This window comes from Merops nubicus, unplaced genomic scaffold (genome assembly GCF_000691845.1).
Source record: "Merops nubicus isolate BGI_N331 unplaced genomic scaffold, ASM69184v1 scaffold21261, whole genome shotgun sequence".
NCBI lineage: Eukaryota > Metazoa > Chordata > Aves > Coraciiformes > Meropidae > Merops > Merops nubicus.
The window spans coordinates 52,515-62,826 of NW_008587900.1; the positions used below are offsets into that span (position 1 = coordinate 52,515).

Here is a 10,312-nt window from a genome sequence, read left to right on the forward strand (position 1 = left end):
AAAGAAATCTCTCTAGTTTTTCTTGCATAGCTGCCTCTTCAAGTATAGAAAACTGGTGATGAAATCACTACAATTAAGTTTGATATTCAACTATTGCAAAATATCTCAGCACAGGAGTGAGAAAGGAAAGACTTAATTCCAAACTGAAGCTTTAGTAATGACTAAAACTCTGTAGCAATTCTCTCAGAAAGTTAGTTATTCTTGTTTTATAGTAGAATTGGATAACCTATAAATTATATTAAGATAAAAGTTAGTTACAGACAGTGATGGTTCAAGCACAACTTTTTTTTTTTTTCTTAAGGTGCTCTGGGCAAGAAGAGTTACTGCAAATCACAAGCCATTCGTGACAGTAGTTTAACACAGATATGGCAGCTCTCTTTGACACCAACCAGGTTTTTATTAGCAACAGATGCAGAGTGATCACACATTTATCTTGTACATAAAATCCCGCTTTCTTTCCCTTCATTTTGCCAAGACACTGATACTCCCCATTCATTTCTTTGGCCTTTTTTTCCTCTTTCAAATACCTCTATCCAGTTACCAAGCAACCATTGCAATGTTTAGTGCAGTCATTCTGCCACAGAGCATGAATCACACTTGCACTTGCAAACTGAGAAAACATCTCTGAACAGAAGCATCTTTCTCATAGCGAAGATGTCCAGCACTCCTGGAAGCTCAGACACTGTGACACATGTCATGTGTTAGCAAAGAGCCACGCTTGAGTATGCAAAATGTATTCTCTCTTAGCTTTTTAAAACTTGCTTTCCCTGACTTTGAGCAGTTCTGCCCAGTAAAGTAGATATGGATGAGAGATTAACAGAACAGATGTAAGATGATGTATTTTGTATGCCAGCCTTCCTTTCAGGTGACTGGAATCTGAAGGATTTATCCTGGCAGCATTTTTGAAATGGAGTCACAGGTGCCAGAGCTTTCAGGCATTCCTCAGATTGAGATGGAGTTTTCCATCAAGAAAGTCTCAGAACTAGTCCTGAGTAGCAGTTGTACAAAACTAACCTCTGTAAAGGACTAGCTTCAATGCCATACACTCAGGTTGCATGGGAGTGTGTGTTTGCAAATTCAGTTTTTAGCCTGTAAATTTAAAACCAGTTTTTAAACTTGTAGAAGGTGTTAGCGAATCTGCTTGACTTACTGGTTCCTAATGGGAGGGAAATGTGGGGAAGTGAGGGAAAAAATTGCACAGTGGGATACATGACGGAGAAGTGTTTTGAAAGCCTCTGTGCTGTATCCAAATACGCTTCTTTAAATAAACATTTTCCTCTCTTTTCTGTTTCAGACATCTGTTCTGCACATGTGTTCCCTCTTCCATGCATTTATATTTGCTCAGCTCTGGACAGTGTATTGTGAACAAACAGCAGTAGCTCCAACAGTCCAAAATCAGAACGAATTTAGCTTTACAGCAATCCTTACAGCCCTGGAGTTCTGGAGCCGGGTGACACCTAGCATCCTACAGCTAATGGCACATAACAAAGTGGTGAGTCAGCTGCTGTGTACAGATTGAGTGCAGATTAAACTCGGAGGGCTTGGCTTTGTTCCAGTGGAATACATCAGACTATGAATAACATCATATAATGACTTTGATGCTTTTGAGAAATTAAAGGGAAAGCTAATTAGCAGTGGTTTAACTGCACAGTGGGTCTGAAACAGGATCTAGCCAGGTGTGCCTGAAATAGAATCAAGAGCTCGAGTTGCTGCTTGCTGCATTAAGGGTTCCCTGCATCAGGTGTCATTTGACAGACCTGCTGGTCCTATTGTTTCACCTGACTCTGCCTTACAGGAGCAACTAAGTGTTTTCGGATAATTCTGTGAATATCCATTTGTGTATTTTTACCATGTGCTAGTGAAAAAAAAAAAAAAATCAAATGCTGATACTTGACTACTCATAACCCATTGATTACTCATCAAAAATAAGCTACATAAATATCTCTGAAACCTTGAGTAATGAATGACTTGGAGGTACGTCTAGAGATGTGGTTTGAAAGGGAAATGTTTGCTTTGTCCAGACCGTTTTCTGAAATAACTTTTAAGCATTTATTTATCTCAAATGCTCACTGCTGTTGGAGCAGCTTTGTAGGATGAAAAAGCAGAGGGGTTCCAGCAGTGTTATCATAGGTGCTACCTTTTCTTCCCATTGACTAAAGGTTGTCTGTGCCTGCAGGCTTAGGTTTGAGAGCTTGTTTCTGATAAGCAAGATAAATTGTTTCCCACTTCCTAGAAAGTCATAACAAGTCTGTCATGGCTTGTGAAAACTTTTTAAATTTAACTGCTGTTGTAACTAGTAGCTCTGGCTCTGGAGAACCTGATATTAGCTTTGAATGAGTAAGATCCTTTATATGTGGCCCAGTCCTCTATGTCAGGTTCTCTTAAGGTTTGGGATTTTAATTCTTTGTTTGTTTGTTTGTTTTTCCTTTTTAAAATGGAGATCTGCTATCTATATGGAAATTATGTGATGTAATTCCCCTTTCCCCATGTGAAACACATTCCACCCCAGGCAGGTAGGGACCTTTGCCCTTTCAATTGTAATTGCATGGGCTGCACTCAAATGTCTTTGATCCAGTTACTATTCCTTTTTGCCTTGTCCATATCAGACAAGTATCACCTAACGATGTCTTTAAATGTTATTTTAGCCTCTGGCATCTAGTGAGGTCTTGGTAGTTGACAAGTCACTATTGAGAACAGTAGTTCATGAAGCTCCCTTTCAATGAAGGGGAAATGTGCATAATGCTTCTAAGCAGACAGTTGTTTAGTCAGATGCAAAAGCTTCTTGTCGAGCCTTAGGACAAGAATATGACCTGGAAATCCCACGTTCCAGTCCTTATTCTGAAAGTATCTCATTGTGTGGCTTTAGTGCAAGTTATTAAACTCTTTGCCTCAGCTATTGCTCTGTGAAATGTAGATAATACTACTTGCCTGTCTCACAGGGATGTTGTGAGGTTAATTAGTTAGTGTTTGTAAAGCACTTTGAAGATGAAAAGCACTACATAAAAGCTGAGTTTATTATTACCAAGGGAAATTTACACATGGTTAGGCAGGTGCTGTAAATACTCACTGCTTGCTCAGGGTATTTGTCTTGTACCTATGAATTTAAACAATGTAAAACATAAAATGCTGTCTACTACCAAATAACTGGTATTTGCATCTGTCATAATTCATGGTACAAAATGGAAGAATTATGGACAAGCTTGACAGTTCAGAACAATAAATTGTCTTTCAATGGAGGGAAAAAAATACGGGTTTTGTGGTTATGTTAATTTTCAAAGATTCAGTAAATAAAAATATCAATTTCTGACACACCGATTGATGAGAACTACACAGCAAAGGCTTGTAAAAGGATTTATGATGTCTGGAAAGAACAAAGCTGAAGGCAATTTGGTTTGATGTGTGATGTGAATTAAAATATACCAATGTTCTGACAATGACCAGGCCCAACAAAAATGATACAGCCAGCAGAAAGATGAACCAGTACACAGACTGTACTGTACACAAAAAGGACATTCCATGAAAGATGGCTGGGGCTACAAACAGATCAATCAGCTGGTACATAAACAACACCGCCCCCAATGATCCCACAAAAGATGTGACTCGGCCCACAACAGGTGGTACAAACAGAGACCTACGGTTTCCCACAGTTGTCATGGGAAACAGCCAGACCAGCCAGTTAAACACATGAGAAAAAGGTGCCCACATGGCGACTCGCTGCCGATCGACCCGCGTTCACAAAGGCCTGAACTGACCAGGGCCCAGCTCCAGGGAGAGTCAGGAGGTCTGCCCTGAACCAGGAAGCTCTGTGGAGCGCACTCCACAGACAGACACTCCTGACTCCCTCCCACTGGTCCCACCTTTTATCCCCAAGCAGACAGCCGACCTTTGTTCACTCAGTGCGGGACCCCTGGGGCTCATTTCCCTTATGGCTCTCCCTGCAGGGCCGGCCGCACCCTGGGGGGAAGCTATAAGGCAAACTCACCACCTCTGTATGAAGGGCTGTGGGAATCACCCATATGTCAACCTTAATTTGGGGCTTGGGGTTCAAACCGCAGCATTTCAACCAAGCACTTTGAAATATTTAACAGATTGGTGTTGCCAGATTAGGGAAAAACTAAATAAAGAAAAATTCTGGTTATGTAATATTTAATCATATATGTCAATAGTTAATAAATGCACATCTAGTGATTCAGTATGACTGCCAACCAAATACAGGAGAAGCCTTTTTAGAGGCTGTTGGCTTAGTTTACAACACTGTTATGCTGGACACTAATTTGGTCTTATGCTTGTGGTGGTTTTTTTGTTTGTTTGTTTTTCAAGATGGTGGAAATGGTGTGCCTGCACGTGATCAGTTTAATGGAGGCTTTACAGGAGTGCAACTCTACTATCTTTGTAAAGGTAGGCATATCCCACCATGAATATTTAGTTAATGATGTTGCCTGTCCATTGTGATTTCTAGACATACTGTCATCTGCTTCCCCTCCCACTCAAAAAAAGAAAGTGGAGGAAGATGAGGTTGAATGCTTATGCAGAAATAAAACCTAATAGAGCACAACAAAAAGAAAATCTCTAGTTAGACCAGACCATAATCTCAAATCCAAGTTCTCCTGATTATTTTAAAAATTAATATCTGATCTACTTCTTCCTTCCATTGTTGCAACGATCTTATTCCTCTAATAGACTCAACTGGTGATGCTGACTTTGAGAACCTCTAGGGACTGCCTGTATTTTGAGCCATACTATAACTTTTAATCATCATAGATCCTTTGCAGATCACCTCACTGCTCTGATCTTTACGTTTGTGTTTTTTTTTTTTAGGATAAGAACAAAGACTTTGTGACACAGTTGTTTTCTTATTATATGCCTAGAGGTCCAACTTCATTGAATATTATTTGATACTGAATCTTCTTCCCTAGGATGTGTAACAGGGTATTCTTTGGTTAGAGTATCAATCCTGCATGCTCCATTCATGTATAGTTTTTTTTTTTCTTTAAATCAATGGTCAGTCTCCTGTCAGTCACCACAGCATTTTCAGAACAGATTCCCGAAGGACTGGGAATGCCTCACAAGCACAAATCAATTTTACTAGCCTTTTTTACATGTTTTCTTGTTGCATTATTCTGAAGGCAGTTTTCATATAAAATGCCAACAAACCATGTAGGTAAATGCATTAGGAATGTTACTGAAGTACGTTGGTTTATATAGTTCTGCTGCTGCCATAAAGGAAATTTCTCACATTTTACTCCAGTCTTTTATGGTCAAACAGGAACTGAAAATAAAGCAGCTAAAATTGAAGGTCGTGATGTCAGTTGACATGAAAGTATTCACACTCATTGTGAAAATATGTATTTATAGTCAATGATGACTTGATTCATTACAGAAATTCTGCCACTGTGGGATGCTAAAGTGATCATGCCTGTCCCTGGAAGATATATGAGCTGCTCTTTCAGCCAGTCCAAGATGTTGACTGGGCAGGTGTTTTGTAGCTTGTTTTATTCTAGACAATATTTTATTGCCCTGCCTTGGGTAATGAAACAATTTTATCTTGTGCTTTAAAGACATTTTTTCAAATATAAGACTTTCTAACAAGGTTTAGTTTTCATGGAAAGAAAGGGTATAGTGTAGTGAGAGAATTCTTAACACTGTTACAGAGATCCATTTGTCAAAATTAATAATTCCCAATGAATTCCTCTTAGAACTGAGCACAGTAGCACTGATAAATCCTGGCCATTTATCATTCATGTAATTATATTTACTTTAGTGTCTTTTATTCCACCTAAGAAATCAGATGCTGCAAAAAACCTTCATTTGTTAATGGAATCATCCCATAATTCAACAGATATGTATTTTTAATGCACCACAGTGAGATGGTGGTGCATGCCATATGATGTCAGGCAGTTTATGGGATAGCTATCTTAGGTGGCCATTTTCTGTATGACAAATGAGGGGAGAAATATGTCCACAACGTCTTTTCCAGAGATCCAGGGGTTTTAGGCAACTCCAGCAGCTGCTGCATAGACGTCTAGAGAACTGGGCAGGCCACAGAATTAGGGAACCAGAAAAGCACAGTGACCAGCCTGTTCTCCATCCTGATTTCCATCAAAACTTACACTGTAATCAACATAATTCTGTTGCAAATGTAAACTCCAAAAAATTGACAGTGTCTGACAGCAGTCTGTTCTTCCAGCTGTTCTTTTTAACTAATGTCATGTATTCTTGTTTTGTGAAGAGAAGGCTGGCCAGAAATTACGTGACAAAACTCAGGTGCTTCAGTAAAAATGTCTTCTTGTCTCATTTATCTTACTGGCAGCTGTAGGAGTGGAGGGTTTGTTTGCTTGTGCCTGCAGCAGAATGTCTAGTTTCCCTACGTGTGTCCAGACCTTGGAAGAAGAAGTGCAGAAGTGGCACAGAAGGACAATGATCTGTATCTAATCTGAGACCTCTACAGCACAGATATCAATATGAGATAGTTTCCATGAGTGACCTTTATAGTCAGTGGAGATAAACAGGCATTCTTGGACATGACTCATCTTGATCTATTTTAGAAACCTGCTTTGGAACAAGATGAACTGGATGTGAAGTGTTTGATTCTCCCAGCTGGCTGTAAAAGATGTCCAATGAATTGGTGCAGATGCAGAGGGGTACTCCAAGTTTTCTGCCTAGCTTCCCTCCTTGGTTGACACACTTCTGGCACCACTCTTACCAGCACTGGCTAGCTCCATAGGAACTTCAGTAATGCTGGATGAAGTTTCCAGTGATGTTTTGTTGATGGCAGTGGGGCATAGAGCGTGGCTTATCACTGTGCTTGCCTGTTCTCTCCTCTCCAGAAAACACATCAGGACTTATGGTCACTGTATCTTATTAAGCACTTCATTAGTGTGGGAGCCACAGAAGGAAGTAGAGAACTCACATGTCTGCTGCATCTGGCTGCATTCCAGCTGTTGTGGCATTCCTCATCTATCTGTAACTGCTGAGGTTTGAATATGGTTCTTCACGTGGTAGACTAAGTAATCAGTCTTGACAGAGCTGCATGCGATTCTCCAGCAAAACAGCACTGAAACAATTATCATTCTTTGCACAAGGGAAGCAGCACTTTATCTAATGTTGTCAATAGTGATTAGGTTTAACTTGCAGCTCCTGGTAGCATAATTGGCAAATTGCAAATTGTAATGGCATTTAGAGGAACATTTTAGAACAATAACCTCAGTGGTTAAATTAATATTGGAGAACATGAATGCATTTGCTAGAAATGCCTGCCTTCCATGAGCTTGTCGTGTTATACTTGCTCAGAAATAAAAGTTCTCTGAAGAGCAGAGGACTGAAATACAGATGAGTCCAGTCACGGGTGACAGATTTGCAGACCTCCTCACCTTGTTGTTCTGAATAGTTACGAGTCTGTAGCTATGCTCCCAGCCCTACAGGCCACACTCCGCAGTAAAGCACTGATATGACTAGTAGCTCATAAAATGCTGGTTACCATTTCAATATCTGGCCTATTATCCGGAACTACTTCTGCATGTTGTTTTTTCAGTTCATGTTGTACACCTCACCCTGCAGAATGTTTACTGTACTTATTCCAGTATTCCTCACCTGCACAAAGAGAAACATCCTCGCAAGAAAAATAAGTTATTTCCTTTGAAATGTTATTGTTTGTACTCTGATCGTTGCCTTGAACACGATATCAGTAATTGCTGCTCGTGGTTCATCAAGCTACAAATAAGGGAAGCTGGCTTCTTTACCTCTGAGAGTTACCTGCCCCAAAATATATGCATCATTTAAAAATATCCATATTTTCAGATTTGTTGTTCAAGCTATGTCCATTTGAAGTGCTCAATGTGTTAGATGTACCCTTCTCTGTCTCACAGTAACTGGACCATGTTTACAGTCACTTGTGTAATTAGAAAATATCTCTCTCTCCTTACAGCTCATACCAATGTGGTTGCCAATGATACAGTCTAATCTAAAGGTAGGTTGTTTCTAGTACCTTAAACTTTCATTCTTAGTGTTATACATTTCCGTACATTCTGGAAATAAGATCACCAAATGTGGTCTCCAAACTCTGAAAGTAGATCATGGTAGCATATCCAGATGCACTGGAGGGCTCAGCACTGAAGGTCCTAATCGTGAGCATACCCAGAGCACCATCAGCTAAGACACTTGCCCCGTAGCATACTGCTCTCCCTCTCCCTTTTGAAACACTTTAACCAGCTGTGCAGCAGGGCCTTCCCTCCCTGTTGACTGACACTGGATTTCCCCTGAGCTGTGGTTTCCTTGATGAGGCTTGAGAGTCCCTTACGAATCAGGACTGGGACTCTTGACTCAGGAGATGGATTTGGATTCTATACAGCAGATGTTGTGGGCCTGCTTGCTGGGGTAAAATGGTGCCAGCTGGCCCTGTTTGTGAGGGAGGGCAGAGTGCATCAGTGAGGTTTGCCAGTCACGAGAATTTTGGTGATGAGAGTCACAGTGTCAGAGCTGGTCTCAGTATGGAGTTTTTTCCTGTAAGCACGTTTGCCTTTCATGGCAACACCACAGTGCAGGATGTGGAAGAAAGAAATGTGACATTGCAGCAGTGGAGGAACTTTCCCTGGCCAACAACCAGTAGTGCTGTATTAATCTATGCATTAAAGGAAAGAAACTGAATGTTTTGCATTATTTCAACAGCACTTATCTGCTGGACTCCAGCTACGCCTCCAAGCTATCCAGAGCAATGTCAACCATCACAGCCTAAGGATGTTACAGGGGTCAGGACAAATGAACAACAGCTCCTCTGTGCTCCGCAAATGGCTACAGTGTACCCAGTTTAAAATGGCTCAAGTGGAAATTCAGTCATCAGAAGCTGCTTCTCAATTTTATCCTTTATGATTCATTTAATTTGTTCTAAATGTTTGTTTTTAGCCTAGCAATAACAGGAAGAGAGCTGTTAAAAGACCTTTTGTATAAATCAATATACAGAGTATATACTGTATCTATACTTTTTAGCCTAGAACAGATTGTGCAAAAGCTTATCATGGGTGAAGCCAAAAGCCTGATCCTGCCAGTCTTTAGTTACACTTAGGATCAACAGGTTCTCAAGTTTGCATCCGTGAATGTGTATTTGCAGGATTGGACTCAATTCTATCCCGTTGTACATATCTCTCCGATCATTGAAATATCTTGTTCTCAAACGTTTCTTTATTTTTGAAGCTACAACAAATATCACTTTTCTTTAACTTCTATTTTTTTTAAAAATAGAATTGTGGGTATTCACAAACATGGAAGTGCTATGTTGCTATTTTTTGATGATAACAAAAGAAAACAGGGTTTTTAGGAACCTTTATAGGAGTATTTTGGGGGGGGTTCTCTTTTTTTTTTTTTTTTTTATTTTTAGATTCACAGCTGGCAATGCAATAAAACCTGTCTCTATAAAACAGTGATGTTCTAATGAGGCTTTTCGTCATCGTCTTCTGGGAAAACAGCAGCTTGTAAGGAGAGTTATTATAAAGTGCACTTAGAAATTAGGTTGTTAAACTGTGCCAATTCATTTGTCTTTTTTCTTCAGTACTGTTTTACAAAACTGAGAAGTATGATTTGTTATTTTTTGAAATAGTGCTTTTACTGCATTGATTTTGTGCTGCTCTTCTTTGTAGGTTTCATAGAAGCCTCTTTAATTTTGTGACTACTGTATTGTATTCTCCTGTCAATACTTGTATACAGTGCAATTAAAAATGGATATCCCAGACATACTCTTATTGATGTCTACAGAAATTATGTTGCAGACGTGAAGAGGAGCAAGACTGGACTTGAACTTTTGCATAATGACAATTTACAAATCACAGCATTTGCATACTATTGTATTAAGCGTGTTTAACAACAGATGAATTTTAATACGGTTAATGAACTCAGTCAAAGCCCATTGGTATCTAAGGAGGCTCAATTAATTCAGTGGATTTTACATAAAATCTTGAGAGCACCATGTTTTGCCACCTCTTGTAATTAATACTTAAATCTGTGTAATCACAGTTATATTTTCTGTACTTATCCCTGTAATGCACTGATTAGAAGAAGAACAAACACACATAAGTTGTGTATTAGAATGTTATTAAATTCCTAGTGTTTATTGGAATGTTATTCAATTCCTAGTCTTCATTGTCACTCTCAGAATCAACATTTTTCCTCCCTGATAGCTGGAAGTAGAAAGGCATACCTGTAAAGAACTGCCCAAGTTCATTTCAGTTGTGGAGGGTCAATCTTTCCTCAGTGCATTTAACAAAGAAAAAATGGAAATGTTTGCAGATGTGCCATTACAGAATCATAGAGTCCTTTAGGTTGG

The 10,312-nt window shown here is 39.5% G+C and overlaps 1 protein-coding gene across 1 annotated transcript in view; it reads left to right on the forward strand.

Annotated features, from left to right (window-relative positions):
• The window catches only part of LOC103781390 (protein unc-79 homolog), a 59,556-nt gene extending 49,825 nt beyond the window's left edge, over nt 1–9,731 (forward strand). Inside the window, exons 22-25 of the mRNA XM_008949105.1 lie at nt 1,295–1,492; nt 4,321–4,398; nt 7,925–7,966; nt 8,665–9,731. Of these exons, the coding sequence (XP_008947353.1) occupies nt 1,295–1,492; nt 4,321–4,398; nt 7,925–7,966; nt 8,665–8,865 (519 nt within the window). The 3' untranslated portion in view covers nt 8,866–9,731. The remainder of the gene's footprint in view (nt 1–1,294; nt 1,493–4,320; nt 4,399–7,924; nt 7,967–8,664) is intronic.
• The last annotated feature ends 581 nt before the right edge of the window (nt 9,732–10,312 follow it).